The 19,164-nt window shown below is 40.9% G+C and overlaps 1 protein-coding gene across 13 annotated transcripts in view; it reads right to left on the reverse strand.

Annotated features, from left to right (window-relative positions):
- UNC80 (unc-80 homolog, NALCN channel complex subunit) overlaps positions 1 to 19,164 on the reverse strand; it is a 126,446-nt gene that overhangs the window by 74,461 nt on the left and 32,821 nt on the right. For 6 of the 13 annotated variants that reach the window (XM_066553631.1, XM_066553629.1, XM_066553627.1 and 3 more), the window contains exons 17-24: positions 18,104 to 18,270; positions 17,282 to 17,383; positions 15,132 to 15,346; positions 14,525 to 14,631; positions 13,868 to 14,027; positions 9,652 to 9,824; positions 3,704 to 3,916; positions 184 to 355 (exon numbers count right to left, since the gene is read on the reverse strand). In XM_066553631.1, the coding sequence (XP_066409728.1) occupies positions 184 to 355; positions 3,704 to 3,916; positions 9,652 to 9,824; positions 13,868 to 14,027; positions 14,525 to 14,631; positions 15,132 to 15,346; positions 17,282 to 17,383; positions 18,104 to 18,270 (1,309 nt within the window). The remainder of the gene's footprint in view (positions 1 to 183; positions 356 to 3,703; positions 3,917 to 9,651; positions 9,825 to 13,867; positions 14,028 to 14,524; positions 14,632 to 15,131; positions 15,347 to 17,281; positions 17,384 to 18,103; positions 18,271 to 19,164) is intronic. The other 7 variants (XM_066553638.1, XM_066553637.1, XM_066553634.1 and 4 more) reach the window with 5 other exon arrangements.

Consider the following 19,164-nt stretch of genomic DNA (forward strand, 5'->3'; position numbering starts at 1 on the left):
TTTCCCCTTCCCTTTCCCATCCAAGTCTTTCAGTACTGTTACATCTGTCACGTTCTACACCCAGGCATAAAAAGAGCAGGGGAGGAAGCTGGGGGGAAAGTGAGGGACTGGGAAATACAGCTGGGTGGCAAGAAAATGAAAAGAGAAAAAAATAATAAGTGCTCCTAAAGCAGAGGTTCTTACAAGCAGGGGTTCTTGTAGTAAAGGGAGTCTCCTTACTGTCATCTAAAAAGTCTTCCTCCTCATCCTCCTTTCTCAGGCGCCTCTTGGTCTCCTCATCATAGATGAGGCCAAGCAGGTTGGCAGGGCTCTCACTCTCAGCGTGGCACAGCTCGTTGAGGCGGACACCGATGGCCTGCAGATGGACAAAGACAAGCACAGCAGGTGAGGATTTCAGCCCAACCACAATGCCCTGGGTTTATTTTTACTGTTTGAAGGGGAGAAAGGGATGACAGAAGGCAAATTAGTATCAAACCTATAAATTACTTCCCCCTTTTTGTCAACAAAAATTTGCCAAGTGTCAAGAGGTCAAAATTTCAGGATGAAAATTTTCAGTAAGTTTAGTTAAACAATAAACCACTCCAAACTGGCACATAACAGGCAGAAGGAGATTAGGTCATTGTGAAGTATTAATTTCTTCCACTTTTCTTTGTTTCTTTGATATATTTATTCCAGATTTTTGCTATGTCTTTCCACTGAGAATGTAGGTCTTCTGCTAAAGGAAACACGCTGTGAATTAGGAAACCAGTAACAGTCCTTCTATCCTCCACAGGACAGTTAAATTCCCAAGGGAAAGCCTGCTTCCATCTTCAAAGGAGAAACAATGCAATTCCCCAAAATGAGCTGAACGTATGCTTAGAGGAGCTGGGAAGGTGCAAGCATAATGGTGTACAGAGGATCCATGGAAAGAGCAGAGTCAGTCAGATTTCCATCCTGCATTCTCCAGCAATTGATTGTTTAAACTGATTGATTAAACAGATTGTTTATCATGGCTGTTTGCCAGCATCACTATCAGCATGTCAATAGCCCTCGTGGTGTTGTCAGCAAGCTCCAGGTAAGGGTGTGTTAGCAAGGAGATTGCTTTCCTGCTAGGACACTTGAGAGCTCTCAAGAACTGTCTTGATTTTCGTTGCTGCATGTACATGAGCACAGATAAGTATGTGAAATTGTATTCTGTGAGATCTTCACTTTGTGAGGGAAGAGATGTTTTAAATTATAGACTTTTCATCAGTACTATTCATTTGAGTATGGGATAGCTTTAGACAAAAGATACTAAGGAGGTTTTCTAAATATTTTGCAAGTCAGAACTGATAGTCATGCCAGCACATGGCTGAAGTGACCAGAAATACATAAATGGTCACTTATTCTTGCTATTAAACACTTCCTCTGAAACCCAGCAACAGGGGAAAGGGTAGACTCTGCTTCCTAGAGAGAATGAGGTTTGTTGTGGTTTGCATGCTGACACAAATAGGTGTCAATCTCAGCTGTCTCTGAGCCAGTACATTGCTAAAGGAGCTGCACATGTCTCAAGCTTTTGCCTTTCATATTTCAGGCATTTCAAGGAAGAAATTTCTGCATTTAAAGGAAGAAATGTTCTGCATGCCTGTTCACGAAACAGTAATTTATCACGTATTATTTATGCTGTGTAGCCCATCCTAATGTTAAAGCAGTAAGACATAATCCCACAGTTTTCCATTTAATGAGCACTGAATTCCTGACATGTGTTTTCTGTATTTTCAGTTTTCTAGCAAACAGAGAAGCAAAACCAAAAGTCCTCTTAAAAGAAGCAGTCAAAGGAAGTGGCAGACTAACCTAATCAGAATAGATTTAACATTGTATTATTTCAAAAGACAGCAGAACAAGTTGGGTCTTTTGATTCAAAAGGTTCATCCCTGCCATGGGCAGTCCAAGTCTCACCTCCTGTGGAAAGAGCTCCCCACTGTGATTCTCTGATGGTTTTTAGGGAGGCTGGGGGTAAATAAATTCTTCTGGCCTTCAGTGAGAAGAATCAGAGATATAAGTGAACAGCAAGACACCTTGCAGGAAAAGGAAAAAAATAATGCACTCTAAAACTTCTCCCCAGATCTTATCCTGCCTTACAGTTAGTAAATGCAAGGATTTTCCCTTCTGAAATGTTCCTGAGCAGCAGCAAACACACACTAGTTTTAGAATGGAGAATGCATCCAGATGAGTCTTATGATGCAGTAAAGCCAAGGGGAAGACATTTAGGCTAAATTGCCTATGATCAGATTCCCCTGGCTCCTTTCTTATGACCTTGAATCACATGGCAGTACTTTTGACATTATGAAAAGAAAGCCTTCCTGGACTTTATCCAGGTCAGGTATATCAGCTACTAAAAATGATGACTGAGGGGGAATCTAACTGGCTTCCAACAGTTACTGTCTTTCTTGTTTTCATTTTTTTTAGAATCTGAGAAAAGGGAATGTCTAGAAGCATAGCATCTACAAACAGAGATGGGTAGTTCTGGCTCTCTGAAAGCATGCAAAAATTCAATGACCATGTAATCCTATGCTCTCCACTTAACAGGAGTTCTCAAAGGAGTCAGGCTAAGGCAGTGACTTCATGGAATATAGAAGGAAATATCTTCACCCTATGTACTTTATCAAGGAACTTTGGTATTTGTGCTGTTATTAAGATATCTCCTGTGCTTGAGACTTTAACAGAGTATGGTGACCAGGTAGCATTTTCTGAGTTGGCTTTAGGAATGGAAGGAGGAGATCTGCAAAGACACTAAGCTCAGGTTCTAAGACCCAAGTTGGATTCTCCCCCTGGGCTGTGCTGATATGGGCAGCTTTATTTTGAGGTTCCCTGCAATATGCTCCCCTGACAAGCACATGTTGGTTTAACCTACAAGAATTCAAGTCAGCAAGGCAGAACATGATTTTTAAATTTCCATAAGCATTGGATTTTATGTCTTTTTCTGGGGGGGATGGTGCTCATTATAAAAACCATTGAATTTTAGAAGAGATGAGAAGCACAAAGCTCACTTCCAGAAAGACATCTGATACCAGTCAAAGGAACTTCTCCCACTATTTTGAGTTGTGAGAAATGACCTGTATACATGTCAGATGTTCAGCAATTATATCCCGGGGGCTTTACAAGGAAATTACAAGTGGCATTCCCAGGGCCAGATAAGGCAATTGCCTCCTTCCTGCATGGTAAGAGATCACAATCAAATAAAACTTGAAGGATTCAAGTGCCAGACAAAAACAGACAATTCTTTACATGACTCATAGTAGCTATGTAGAATTCCTTGCCAAAGAATTATAAGTGCTAACAGTCTGTATGGGTGCAAAGAGAAACTGAATTAAGTACAGCAAAGAGAAACCCATTACTAAATATACAGCACCACACCTAGTTCAAGGAGCCCTAGGCTAAATATATTTGGAAGTAAGAAAAATAGAAAGTAGTATCACAGCCCACATCTTCTTTCTTCCTTAGCCATTCACATACAACAAGTGCTGGAAAAAGGAGAACGGGCCAAACAGATCCTTGGGGATAACATGTCCTAGCAAAGTCACTTCCATTAGGAGAAGGGGGATCCTGGCAAGCTGTGAAGTGCAGGTTGGAAGGAAGGCTTCTGAATCCCCATCCTACAAGGACTAAAATCCTGTATAGGATCCAATCACCTTCATATTTTGCCATATTTTTTAATGTAAGCAGAAGAGAAGCAAACACTTACATCTCCCCACTGGTAGAAGAGCTTGGCTGCATTCCACTGCAGCTTCTGGTTCCTTTTGTTGCCCACAATGGGAGAACGACCACGGGACAGCCCTTTCTTAGTGATGTTGACGTGGTGGCCCTTCATCCACTCGGGCCAGTTGCCACGATTGCAGCGGTGCACAAAGCGCGCGCACTCGAGGAACAGGGCTGCTCGTGCCACCACAGGAGCTTCCTGAAACGTTTGCAAAAGAATCACCTTAGAAGCAAAACACACATTGGAGAAGCTCTCTGAATATTAGAGTATTCTGTGCTTTAAAAATTGCTCGGCAAGCTTGCCAAGGAGTCACACAGTATGAGCAGTGTCTCCATAAAAAGGTGACACCAGAGTCTCTCTGCATCATCTCACCTCTTGAGCTCACAAACACTGAGCAGTCTTGCTCAGTCCACTAGAGGGGCAGAAAGAAACACAATATAAACTTAAAAAGAACATTATACCCCTCTGTAATGCTCTCCTTCAGGAACCACCTAACTGCAAAAGCAGAAGCGTGCATCTAGCACTGTCACTGTACAAACAAGTCAAGTTTTAGTTCCACCTTTGCTACTGAGGCTGCAAATACTGCAGGAACAAATGACCCCATGGCACTGTTACTGCACAAAAAAGTCAAGTTTTAGTTCCACCTTTGCTACTGAGGCTGCAAATATTGCAGGAACAAATGACACTATGGCCACACAAATCCTAGCATCTGCCACTTTAGGTTCTGCTTCTGAATTTTGGGGATGAGAGCATAAATGAAGGCTTGTTAAAACTAGGAAAAGCACTGTTTGGGTGTTATCATTAATATCCATGGAGACAGAAATATATTACTCTGGTGTAAGTCAACAAAATTTTACTGACCAAATTTCAATCGCCTTAGCAAGTGTCAGGCAATTCAGCACAGGAAGCTGAGTTTTGAAAGGACTGATTAGTTTTCAGAGGAAAATGCTGCTGTCCCTGCCTTGGAAGAATCACTTTAATGGGAGAAATTATATTGAGTGTATCTTAGTTTGTATTAAATCACCCAGCAGGAAAAATGTTAGACCAATAAAGAATGCTTCTGAAACTTCCTGAAATGTTCAGAAGATGGACACAGTAATTTTGTTTCCTAAAGGGTAGCTTAGACTCAGGAGTAGCTTTTTTCCCCAGCAGTCTAAACAGCCAAAAAAACATCCTTACAGACATGGAAAGGGACTAAAAAGCAAATGGATTTCCTAATTTCCATTTAATTTTCCGCTTTCTTCCTGCAATTTGTACAACCAAAACTCCTGCAATCAGCAGCTTGTAAAACTAATACAACAATGCCTACAGTTCACCAGCTGGCTTTAAAAGGTTCACTAACAGGGATTTCACAGAGCACAAACATGTGTTACACACTTTTAGTTGCTGACAGCTTTAACGAAATAATTTAAGCAGTTCCGCACTTAATTATAAAGAAGCTTGTCAAATGTGGTCTATAAATACTAGACAGGCCCTGAAACCCTGTAAGATGATCTGTTGAACTTGATTAAATAGAGCCTCCAAGAGTGTTTTAATCAAAAATTCAAAACAAGAAATTTTGGACCAATGTCCCTAAAGTTTGATTTAAAAAATTACTGACACAACATCCATTTGCAGCTTTTGCTCACATTCTTACAAACATTGGGGGAAAAAAGTGATTCTCTTGAACAGGAAAATTTAAGCAGCCATGATGTTCTGATGAAGAAGGCAGAAATCTGAATGCAGACACTCACTAACCAGAAACAAAACTAGTATTTAGCACTGGAAAAACATTACTAAATACTTGCTGATCACATGCAATATGGAACACAATAGCTGAGGATTTTATTCTTTTATTCTCACAAAGTAAAACCTTAACCATGGAGACATACTTGAAGAGATAAAGTCCCAGCCTTAGCCTACTATTGGTTTACTTCACTAGCAATGAAGTCAAAATTTCTTAGCATACCGGAATCCTGAAAAGAAAAGTATTGTAAACATGATGAAAGCACACAGCTACCACAATTAAAGGAGGATATGTAGGATGGGGAGCAAAGGGAGGAGCAGGATTAATTAAAAATCACTACATCATTTTAAAATCACTGCAAAGACCTCCTGTATGAAGGAACATGATAGGGCACAAGCTCCCTGTGATCGCTTACCTGAGGCTCTGAGAAACCTGAAGCAGCAGCAGCAAGAGAAAGATGAAGATGTGACAGAATGAACAGAGATGGATTCACACAACAGAGAAACACATCACAAATGGAGAGAAATTAATCAGGCAGGTGATGAGCAGCTGAAAAGAACACAAGTTACCGTGGTCACTGTCAAAACCTGACAAAGCAGCAATACTCTCACAAGTCTGTCCATGCCTATGCAACTGCTCACAAGTCCTGTTTTAACATTAGACCTACTCTATTGTTTTGCACCTTGAAAGCTGTTCTTGTACTGTATAAATTTACATTAATTCACCACTTTGTTAACAATTCAAGTCATCCCAGTGAATTTTTTCAACAGATAACCTGATTTGTTCTAAAAATGACCTGGGTGGAAGGAACCAAATATAGAGTGGATTTGGAATTTCAGAGCATCACATTATTGGTCATGTAAACCTGATTCTGCAGCTTTATCACTACAGAGTACTTATGTCCAGTTTTGTTTTCAAGAACAGTGACTTTTATGGCACTAATCAATCAGTGGTAACTTTTCTTCAGTCCCTTCTTAAAGTTCACATGGTACTTTGAGCAAAAATTCATTTTTGGCTCTGTTCTTTTCAAGACAGAAAAAAAAAAGGCATGTAATACCAATAACCTGCTTTTAACAGATGCCAAGGTAAATTTGAGTACTCTCAAAAGGCGCTGACTGGGTAGCTCTGCTTTGTCTAAGCAAAAGTGAGTCTGACATGAAAGTTGTCTTAGCAGGGACATGAAGACAGGTTGCAAGTAAATTATTAATCAGTGTCTTGGAGAATTGCCTGTTTCAATAAGTTCAGACTCCTCTGGTTATAGCTACAAAATGGTCAAGTACAATCCATGACACAGTTCTTTGGTTTTGGTCCCAGTCTTTTACTCTGGGACCTGTTTGTAGTAATCTCTTACTTCCTTCCCAAGCACGAGCACTTCCACAGAGAAATATTTCTGCCATGGAAGCAGGGACATGGGAACAATCCAGTATGCCTAAGACCCAGGGTGACATGGAGCCAGGATATTTAAAAGTATTATTGCAGTTCAGACTTTGCTTCTACTGTCCCAGTACTTCAGAGGTCATCTCAAACACAATCCTACCAGAAAACAGTACAACTATTGCATTTCAACAAGGATAAAAGATTTACATGTCACAACAAATGAGCTCACACATCTTATTGGAGAAATGTAATGCTGGCAGGTGTCACACACTGTTATATTGGTCAAAGAAAAGCTGGTAATTTATAGCACACTAATTAGGATACTTCAGGCAACATAGTAACACAATCCTGGACAGCAGTATATTGTAACTCTCAACATGAACTTAAGCATAGACTAAAGTATCCCAAAGTAAATCAATTTTACTATTGCAAAGTCTGGATTTAAGCCGGGGCCATAAGGATGAAGCTGTCTGCAATGTATCAATTATCACTGAATGTTTGCACATCCATATATTGACTGTGGTTTTAATATATTTAGTCAAGAATGGATGCTGCTTCTAGGAAAATATGTTAACTGCACAGCCACTAAACCTAAGGCAACACTCATTTCAATACACAAACAAATTATTAGCTCCATAAGGAAGCATCATTTGTTTTACCGCTCTAATTTCTTTAAACAAACATCCAGGCTGATCAAAGATTTCAAAGTTGCTGTAAGGATAGAATTTTGCAAACCTGAATGATAAAGCATGCTCAGAAAAACTATGGGAGAACTGAAACTGGAACTGTTTGCCTTTCAATTTTTAAAGGTTGCTTTAGCAACCAGGCTGGATAAAATGTCTTAAGAAGCTTTTCATTTGCATCAGACCTGATTCAAACTATTACTTCAAAAGCCTGAAAACAGAAGTTAAAACACCCAGAATACTTCATTTTTGGTATACTCTGCTGACGTGCAGTGTGGGAATTTTCCATTGCCATTAAGAAATATAGTGAGATGACAGGCTTTCACCTTTTAGGATATACACTGCATGTGACTGCCTAAGTTCTATATATCTCCCATACTTTGTAGACAAAATGCCAACTGAACAGGTACTTGGAGTCTCCCAAGGCTATAATTAGAGCAAGGCTTCCTTCATCTTTAGCTGAAGACCTTTTAGAAATTCTAATACCAACATTTTCTGCATCACTCAGTGGAATGGAGAGACAGTTACATTTTAGTTTGTAGAAGTCAGCTCTGGAGGTCAGACATCTTCAAACAGTTCACTGCCTGGCAGTTTCCAGCTGACTTCATGCATGGGCAGAGTAAGCTGGTCTGTGCTTAGGCATTTGGGAAATTTAAAAATTAACTAAGATATTAACAGGAAAAAGGGACATAATTGCCAAGCCCCATTTTACCATCTGATTTATCAGAACAGAGAAGTAGTACATCTTCAGAAGGCTGCTGGTGACAAACTTGCTGGGAATGAGCTCTTTCCTGCCCATGCACCTCATACCTTCCTGTGTTGGTTTAGAATTTGGAACAGGGTGGCAGCCTGGAAGCCTTGAAGACTGAAGTTGGGTGTCACGCACACAGCAGGCTGAAAGCCACCTTGTAGCTCACTGCAACCCTGACAGGTAAGAGCCACCAGGAAGGGCACTCTGTCAGCCACTGCATCCACAGCTTCCATCCAGAGGAACAACAATCCCTGGCAGGAGGTGTGGGGAACAGTGAATGGAGCCTGTGTCTGTTGGAAGATGGGTGAGGAGCACTCCAAACAGCAGAGCTGGATGGGAACTGACAGCAACAGCAACTGCAGACCAACTCTAATGCAGACGTGCTTGGATCTGCAGACCAAGGGTGCAAGATCAAGGTGAAGGTCCAGAGGAGAGGTGCATAGAGCATAACATCCCTCCAGCCATGGAGCAGGCAATGCAGCAAAGGTCAGGGCACAGCACTAGCAGGAAGGCAGAGTCCCCCAGCAGTGAGCAAAAAAACTGAATTTGAGCACAAATGGCACAGGAGTCACACAGGTGAGAGGTGGGGTGTGGGAAGAAAAGGGATAGAGAGCATGTGGATGTCAATCTTTTTTCAGCTTGCACACAGCCAAACACTCACAGAAGGAAGTAAAAAGCAGCATGCAGAGAAATTGCTAATATTTGGCTGTTTTTTCACAGCTCTATTTGTCACACTCCTTGCTTGTCACTTAAACACCTCACAGAGCCCCACTGGCTTGTGAATCACAGGGTGAAGGCCACAGCTTTAGAAATGGGAGGGATTGTTAAAAAACACAACTGCAAGGATAAGAAGGAAGGAGATACAGAATATCAGGAAGAAGGGATTGAATTGTGTCACTTCTTTGATTTGCACTGGCAAATCAGCAATATCCACATTTAAAAGCATTTACACCCTGATATAATTTTTTTCCACTGACTGGCTCTGGTGACTAATAGCTCAGAGTTGCCTAATGTACTTATAACTCTATCAGAACTCAAGAGTGGAATTCCTGCACCTCCCCAAGTAGTTATCCAATCTTCAATCCTTATTCTGTAGATTGACACTAGGAGCAGAAACAGAGTGTCTGTGAGAGAAGTACTGAGACAACAATACAAGCTTTTCACTGGCAATAATGTAGTTATGGGGAGCCATGTAAGAAAAAAAAAAGATCCATTTTGTCTGCAAACTTGTCCACTCACAGATGCTAAAGCTCCAGCTAACACCAGCAGCAGCAGCTGGCATGGCTGTGATGCTTTACACTCTGTCTGTGGGGCACAAAGAGCATTAGTGAATGACAGTGGACCACCACATATGCACATGCTCTCAGCAGGAAACAACAGAGCAATCATCACTTACAAGGTCCAGGGCTGCTGCCAGGATGGAGGCATCGGGGATGGTGCCTGGTTCACAGCAGTTCAGCAGAAACTGAAAGCGCTTCATGCCTTGGCGGATCGCTCCCAGGTTCACAACGTTCTTGGATTTTCCTCCTTCTTGTTTGGAGGTCAAGTGATCATCAAAGCTATGGCAACCTAAAGAGGTAGAGAGTACAGAAGGGATGCAGGGAGGGGTAGAGAGAAGGGAACACAGTCTCTCACCAGTTAAAAATGGGGAACAAAAAATCTCGATGAGTACAGCCTCAGTATAAATCCCTTTCTCTCCTTGTGTTATCTTGAAGATAACAGGTTCATTTTTACAACATTCCTGACTTCCATGAAACAGACATACAGCTAGTCAGACTCTGGCATAAGTCATAGTGATATCTGCCCAGAACAGTTCCACCATACTCAGTGTGGGAGCCCAGGACCTACTCCAACACAGGTGAACTAGGATGTTGTCTTTCCTCCACACCTCTTTAACACAGATCATCTCGCTCACAGTCTTTTTTTCCTTACTTCTCTATTACCTTTAAGTTTAAAGTGCAGCATGCATAACCCTTATTCCCCATGGATCAATTTAGTAATATATCATCTACTAGGACAGAAAAATCAGTAGTGAATGCATAGTCTATGTGGAAATCAAGCACTTTTTTCAGGCAAACATCTGCAATCTTCACAAGAGTGAAGAGGAAAGTGAGACTGGCCTCAACTCCTAGATATCATCATTCCAGCCTCTCTCCTTTGAAGGGTCTTGTATGCTTTGAGAAGGAAGAGAGTTCAGTTCAAAAATGAAGATGGCATCCCGCCCTGGGGACAATTTTAAATTCTATGTATAGAGTTCACATCCTAAATCAACTAATCCAAATTAGCACTTCTAGTGCAGAAGATCATTATGCAGTTGGTAATGACAGAGTTGAGAGAATGGTAGAAAGACGGAGATTAGAAATGAGGAAAGCTGTTTGAAGGCCAAAGTGTTTGGTCAAAAAAAGGATAGTCAGTTTCCAGGGTTTTTGTCTTTGCCCATAATACTCTCCCTGTTTACATCTGAAAGTACAAAAGTTTACAGAACACTGAAGGATAAAGCACTAAAGAAGAGAACACAGAGTAGAGAATTCAAAATCAGTTTTAAATATAGATTATTTGAAAGACAAGAGTAAAAACATCAGCTCCACATAACTTTTTGTCTACTTCAGGAAAGAAGAATGACTGAAACTTGAAGTTCTTTGGGGCAGGCACTTCCTAGAATTACTTGGAAAGCATTTATGCACCACAAAAAAAAGCCACAACAGAAAATAACAACGTAGATCCTCACTTTTCCCTTGAAGACAGAAGTATATCAAATTTCAAGAGACCTCTTTACAAATTCCTTGTCTTTTTTTTTCTCCAGTGGAGCTGTACCTAGTTACCAGCAAACAAGATGTTCCTATGTTGGGAAAATACTCCGTTGAAATGGATCAAACCAAGTGGAAAGAACAAGTAGAACACTTACACATGTGAGCAGTTACAAACATCCTTCCAAGTCCTCCTGCTTCCTTATAGCTTTTATATCTTATCTGAGCCTCCCTGCTATAACTGCCATAACACTAATTCATTTGAGGTACAAACAAATGTTCCCTATTCAGGGCCCTGTTAAGGCTGTGCCTGTATGAGTTAAAGAAGAGAAATTTGCCTAAGGCATGTCCCTAACCCACACTATAAAGAGCCAGCAGAGCTTTTGTCCCTCTGAGCTCAGTGGCACCTCCTGCATTTTGTTGAAGCTTTACAAGACAATTCTCCAGAGGCAGCTGGTGGCTGTCCCTTGTCATGCTCATCCTGGAGTAGCCTTGCTGTGATCAGCCCTGACCTAATTCATGTGACTCAGCCCGGCAGAAGACCTCACCCAAAGAGCAGAGACCATTTCCTGGTACACACAAGCTCCTGCCCCACAGTTGCTCCTTCTGTGACCATGAGCTCATCCTCCAGAGCAAGCTCGAGCTGCTGTGCCTTGAACACTTGGACAACTTCTGTGGTCACTCACAGCATCTTCAGTAAGTGCCCAAAGGAACATTATGTGTCTCACATAAAAGCACTGTAACTCTATACATGGCTATGTGCTCTCAGTATAGGTAAAAAGAGGTATAAGTAAATATTTATTTACTTTAAAATAAATATTTTTACACATGAATGTGTAAATATATATGTGTAGATATATGTATACATATGCACGCATACAGATACACACACATGTATGCTTACATACATCTATAACACAGAATTTCCAGTGGTCTACATGATAAATCACAATGAAGATTACCGTTCATAAATGATGCCATAAATTGTTCTACCTTTTATAATTTCTAATGCAATTTACTTCTCCTTTATCCATTACCTCTTAAATTTGGCCTACTGTTAAAAAACCCAAAAACACAGGAGGAAACACCACATGGAAAAAACAAGAGCAAAGTAATAGCATAACACCATGAACGACAGAAATGAGAAGACAGAGAGAGGTTCCAGTATAATGCTTATGGTCAGATCTTGAGGGATTTAACAGTACACCCACCATCTGCCATTAAAAACGCTTTTATTCTCTCCTCATTAAGAACAGAAAAATTGATCTATATGGAAGACAAGGAAGCACTGCTTCTGTAGAATTCTACTGGGTTAAAAACTGTTCCACCATGAACAGGCCTCACACTGATATCACTGTGCACATGCAAGCACAGCCATACACAGGGCAGATATAATTAACTTTGCTAAAAATACATGGCTTTCATTCAATATCAGAGACCCTTGTAGATACAGTGATACAGCTTCCTTAACTGTCACACTTTGCCTCATAAACTTTTATTACTCTTGTATTAGCAAGATTTAAAAAAAGTAATTTTCTACAGCAAAATATGAAGGTCATCTCAGGCACACTGCAGAAATAGCTGTGTCAGTCTGTAAAGTTCTCACTGCCCCTCAGCCATTTGTAACCATTTTTAAAATATGGTGGAAGTACTTCACACCCACTTCAGCACAAAACAGTGGATGAAGAAACTAATTTCTTCCATTGCTGGGGAATGCTACCAGACCACAACAAGGTGCTGAACTGATGCATTATCACAAAGGAACAATACTTTTCATCTAGGAGCTAACAGAAAGGCACCACCATTCACCAGCGGCAGATAATGACCAGTTTACAGTGACAAGATCTGCTAATATTTTGTAATTATCACTTGCCTTAAAAATGCCTTAAATGCACTACACTGCAGGCCTGGGACAGGTGATGGCAAAATACACACAATGCAATGTCAAAGTCTAATGTCAGAAGAAAACCAAACAAAATGCCAGAAAATGTAGCAGATTATAAAACTACAGAAATCATGTTAAAAAATAAAATTGACTCCTTTTTGTGTGTTTTTGGGAATCCAGTTGTGTTGCCTTAAAAAAAAGTAACAGAACTTCAAGAGACAAGGTTATCCCCCTGACAAGAAGGATGTGCTTTGAGCTGACAACATGAGTATATCAATGACTGCAAGATACCTTACAACAGATTATACCATGACCTTGTATTATTCATAAAAGCACTTTTCAGACATTGCTGACTTTGAAAATACGTAACAATTAAATACACTTCTGTGGAACAGAAAAGGAGTGTTTTTATTCTTATGTTGTGTGCTAAGAAAAAGGGACAGCATCCCTAACGAATGGTATGCAGAGACTAGACATGCAAACACAGAAGAAAAGAGATAATTACAACAAGGTTTGTGTAGGGTTTTCCATTTCTGTGCTGATATTTGCTAAAACTGTTAAACAGTTACAAATCGAAAAAACAAAACTAAACAAAAAAACGGATGGAATTGTTGTATTGGACAACAGAAGATTTACACACCTAATTTTGAACTGAATAAGTGCTTTGAAGCAAGTATTAATTTTTCAAATTTGATTTGATTTTAAAAGCCCAAATGTTGTATTTTATAATTTTTATTTGGATAGTCTGATTTTTTTCTAGGAAAAAAATTTACCACAGCTTTTTTCTAAATCAAAACAAAAGCAAGAAGGAAGGGAAAGAAAACATTTACAAAGACTAAAAAATTGTAGAAGGCTACGATGGAGACAAAAACCATGGAGAAAGCAGGAAAAAAGGGAAAGGGGTAAAATACAGAAAGAAATATATTTTTAAAAAATGATAAAAAGAAAGCAAAAAGGAGACGAGAACCCTGATTTCTAACCATCTTTTTCTTCTGTGTGATGGAGCTTGGATGGGTGTCTTCGGCAGGTGCGCCATTTACCAAGACGCTTGAAGAAATTCTCCTCTTCGTCTCGCCCGTTGTCCAGGCCTCCTCCTGGCCCCCCTCCTTCTGACAGCTTCACTGCGCTGGTAAACTTCACCTGTGCAGGGACAGAGGGGCTGGTCAGCCTGGGGAGCTTGGTTAGACACTCATTGGTTGGACACAAACATCTACAGAAGGGCTGTGAGGGTCACCAGAGTAACACAGCTGGGTCTGGGCACGGATTTACATACGCAGAAGCACTTCATCTTTTAAGCTTTCTGCTTAAAGGATTGGTCTTTCTTGAGAGGCTGTGGAAGGACAAAGGAGGAAGGAGAAGTGTGACCAAAAATTAAAGCTTCAGTGTGTTGACAGAGCCTGCACTTCCCTCTCAGTGCAGCAGAGCAGACTGACCAGTATGGTGTAAGTTTAACCTAGTCTTCACCTTGAGGTGCAGAAGTCCAGTGTCAAATTCCCATGGCTATACTCTGGAGACTTCTCTGACAGTCTTGTTAGCTGCAAAGTCCATATTGAATAAAAATGTTCCCCTGTGCAGCTAAAACCAGCCAGATCCTGTCTTTTTAAGAAGCTCTCTGTAATCCAGCCTGACACATTTACCTTGGAGCTCTGCCTGATGAAGGAGAGACGGTCAACAGAGCTGATATCCAGGAGATCTTCCACCCCATCAGCCAGGCCAGAAAGGGAGGAGCGCTTCAGCCAGTTCCCTGTCACAGAATGAGCCACTCAGTACAAATCTAAGCTGTCTTCCTAGAATAATTTATTTCTCCACAGTGGCCACACTAAGGTGTGGGAAAAGGAGAGACAAGCAAAAGGTAACATTTTCATGTAACATGTATTAACTACCATGACAGGCCAGGTTTGGGAATTTTAACGGATATATTCTCTGTCAAACAAATGTTAATTTGGAATATTTCTCTCCCACAGATAGGAACACTGCCTGTGGGATTACAGTACTAGCCTACTATATTGGAGGAAAAGTTTCACTAATCTATTTTGACAAAAATATCCCCTGATATCTTTGGCAAACTGCTTATATTTCCCTTTGCCTCATTTCCACATCTGCAAAATGGAGCAGCAAATCACAGCTTCCTTTTGGAGAACATACAGACAATAAGGAACTGTGCTGCAGCATTTCTTAAGACAGCTATGTCTAGCTGTGTTTCTCTGCACATGCAATATGTATATAGAATAGAAAGAGACATACATTTACCTATGGGAAGTTTGAGTTTCTTTCGGAGGGAGATTCGGCGGGAGCGAGAGCGGGAGCGCCTGTCTGTGGTGGTTCCAGAGTGAGCCGTGGTGCACTCGGATGTGTCCTGCTCAGATTGACTGCTGGTGTCACTCGCTGCACTTTGTGACTTAAACATCTTCCTCCAGAAGTCCTTGCGTCCCAGATTGGCCCCTTGGATCTGCTCATCACTGGAACAGAAGGTATGCAAAGCGTGAACTGCATTTCAGTGAAGTTTGGATGCTCAGGGAAACAAAATCTCCTTTCTGCAGCACACTCCTTAACCTCTCTATTGCTTGAGGTTGTTTCATTTTGAATTCCAAATATACTGCTCTTAGTGGGACATAAGCTTGACAACACACTCAGCGTTGTTCAAGACACAAAATAACCATCATTTCTGCCCTTAGGCACTGAGGCAGAACATCACCCCCCTCTACCACAGACAGCTTATCTGCTCTGTCCATCAGACACATGGTGCACATGGGTGAGATAACCCAGGCCAGACAGATGCCCTAGAGGGAGTTATCTCTGGTTATTATCAGACCCCCAGCTGACAATGAACATGCCTCACCTTGAGAGTGAGACGTAAAGAGATAAGTGAGCAATCATTAGCTGAGAGATACTTTACAACTATAAAAGCTACACAAGTTTTCATGGAGGCAGAAGTCTCCTACACACTCCCTGGAAAACTTTAGGGCTCTTTCCCCAAGCTTGGATGCATCTTCATGGTTACTTCTCCAGAAATTGATAGCAAAAGATGTTTTATGTATGCCTCACCAGAAACACATGGTAAGATACATTGAATCCTAATCTAAACTATTTCTTCTCTAGCTGTCACCTTATTATTACAGTGCACCAAATTGTTCATCTACTAGTTGTTTCTTTTTGTTTATCCTGTATGGTAAGCAATCTGTTAAAGTCTTATGACAGTTAAATTTGTGTCCATTAAATACATTTTGTAATAGACCTAATTGGCTGTTAGGAAGAACCTGAGGAGTGAGAGTAATCTGGGGTGCAGGCTGCCCATTAGTTACTGCCAGAGATCTGAGTCAAAGACAGGACTTGTTTAAGCTCTCATCTCCTTTTATAACATCCATTGAACAGGTCATTCCAATTTTTACTTTCTACACATGAAAGTAAACCACCTTCTTTATGTCAAAATGAACTAGACTTACAAGACCACATTAGTAATTTCTACAAGTGTTTGTACCAGAAAGCTTTAGGGCATCATGACAGCCATTTGTGAACCTGCTCATTTAGAACTGGAATTGAGACAACATTTTTTTACTGTATTCTTGAGACGTCCCACAGCTATGGCAGGGCTCAGAGAGGAACAACTTGCTACAATCCTGCAGAGCAGTAAAAGGCTTTGTGTTATCCTTGCTGTCTCAGCAAGAGTGAGACTTTGCAGGCTCAATTAAGGCAGGATGTGATGTAGAGCTCTGGGCCCTTGTGCAAGTAATGTCTTCATACAGTGCATCTCAAAGCTCTTTAACAAGACAGACGTGTATTCAGAGGAGTTAAATGACTTGCCCAAAAATTACTTAGGGACCAGTGGCCATTTGTATAATTTTCTAAAATTCTTAAGAGTATTGTCTAATTTTAATTCAATAGTAAATGGCAGAATTCTTTGGACATAGATTTCAGATGTTGGCACAATGCCAACAGCAGGTTGATTCCCTGTGCTGAAAAGGGAACTACAGCAATCTTTGGAGCCCAAGGCAGGTCAGGAATGGGCTGGCTCCCACTGAAGCATTGATGACTCTTCGCAACAACTCGGAAGCTGAAAATCAATAAAATCATCACCTGGGAGTACAAACAAAGCTTGGAGAACAGTTGTGGTTAAATCTCTGAGGAATTAACATGCTATGGTAGCATGGTGCACAATATTGACAAATCTCCTGCACTGTCATTTGCAAACCTCTGCTGTTTCCCTGTCAAAACCAGGATGGGTCAAAGTTGGCAGCACTGAAAACAGGCATTACCCAGATGGTTGCAGAAGCTCCTGTGTAAACACTCAACAGTTTGTTGTTTCATCCAAACAGGTAAGCTCTCCTGCCCCTTTGCACCAACCCCAGGAGGGAACTGCTGGCATGAACACATTGAACAATTCAAGATTTACTTACTGCTCTGGAGTCTGCATGGGGCGGCTTGAGACGTAACTCCGGCACTCATCAGGGGCAGCCGAGGCCTGCCCTTTGTCAATGATGACACTTCCTGCCTCAGATCTACACAAGATAAGATAAAGATAAGATCTACACAAGATAAGACAAGACAAATCATCAGCCAAAGCAAATGGATGGCCCATCTCATGGTCATCACATAGAACTGCATATGGAAACCTGCAAAGTAGCTTTAGAGAGGCACCCTCTCCTTAGCAACTCACATGTTATTCCCAAAAAAAAGGCATCAGCTCCTAGCAACAAAACCAAGGTTTTCAGGACTTTTTCAACTCTCTTAATCCTTCTCCCCAACATTTTAATAAGACAAATTCCTCAAAGCACCAGAGGAAATTTCTTTTTGATAAATAAGCATGTCAGTATTAGATTTCTTCTGGGACTTGTTTTGCATACCAGGGTTTGCCTGTCAGAAAAACAGGTACACATCCCAAAGGATGTGATGCATATTATAAAGTACAGGCACTGAGTGTTTTGGGAGGGACACTATGCTTCTTAGTTCTTAACCTGTCCTCATCCCAGTGTTTTCATGGTACTGTTCTCTTATGCCTCTTATATGAGACTGCCAATGATTTTCTCTGCAAATTTGTTGCAGTATCAGATCATTAAACTTTAAAGGAGGTTGCTGCCACAGCAAAAGTCTGTACATCAAGAACTGACATGCTATAAATATAAAACAATCCCTTGGGACTTCCTGTATTTGTGTTTGGCACAGATAGCCATAGAGTCATATGCAAGTCAATCATTTACTTTCTCCCTCCTGACACCCACCTTTTGCTCCCAGAAGGTTTTGGCTCTTGCTCTGTTTCCTCGGTCTTTTTTCCTGGTATTAACTTTTCAGCACTGTCCAAGAGGGCACTGAGTGCCACTCTCCTAAATACATTCCCATGGGCCTCCTTGATAAACTGCACCAGCTGTCGGATATCACAGTACAAGCCCTGAGCAGCAAGACACAACAGGGAAAAAAAAAAAAACAAAAACAAAAACAAATTCAGTCTGCAGTTTCTAAAGAAGCAGTGAGAGTCAGTACTTTGTGAGGTACTTCACCAGGCCATTACTTCTCCCCTGGCTCTTGTGTGATCTACGCCTCAGGTGTATGGTTTGTGGTTTTGGCTGGAAACTCATAGTGCACTCAGAAGAAGCAGACAAGGAGAAGCATTATTATGGAACATGATCTGCAATGGGATACAGCAGATGGAGAGGTATCAGAGGCTAAAAGACCTGTGAAATGAGGGAGCTACAAAGATGACTTAAAGTTTGTTTTATACCATTTATATAGACCACAAACTTAAAAGGCATTAAATACCTCAGGTGTATGTGAGAGGATGTAGAGTGCAAACAACTGCATGTTTTTTTCAGAACCAGTGGGTATCTTGGGATTTTTTTTCATTATTTTAGAGCTTCACATCACATGAAGAGAGAGGAATAGGAATGACTCACTCATTCCCCAACCTCCCTCCTACACTCAAGGCCCTTTTTAGTTCTGAACATTCATACACATCTGTGATGTGCAAATCACCTCTATATCTGAGGGCAAGGAGATGGAGAGAACAGTTTTACAGGGCTTGATTTTTGATCTGTGAGCTTTCCTGAAAGACCTTGGATTATTCTGAAAATTCCCAGCAAGGAACAGGAAAAAAAACCCAAACAAACAAAAAAACCCCAACGAAAGTTTATAATTTCACCTGTATCCTGATAAAGTTTTTTTTTAAAAGCAGGATATTGACCACAAGATTGACTTTAAACAATGACAAAGCAACAACAAATCTGCACACATGTTCTACATGCTATATTCTTCATACAGGCACAATTAACAGTGTTACCCTCAGGGA

This window comes from Molothrus aeneus, chromosome 7, assembly GCF_037042795.1.
Source record: "Molothrus aeneus isolate 106 chromosome 7, BPBGC_Maene_1.0, whole genome shotgun sequence".
In the NCBI taxonomy this organism is placed as follows: Eukaryota; Metazoa; Chordata; class Aves; order Passeriformes; family Icteridae; genus Molothrus; species Molothrus aeneus.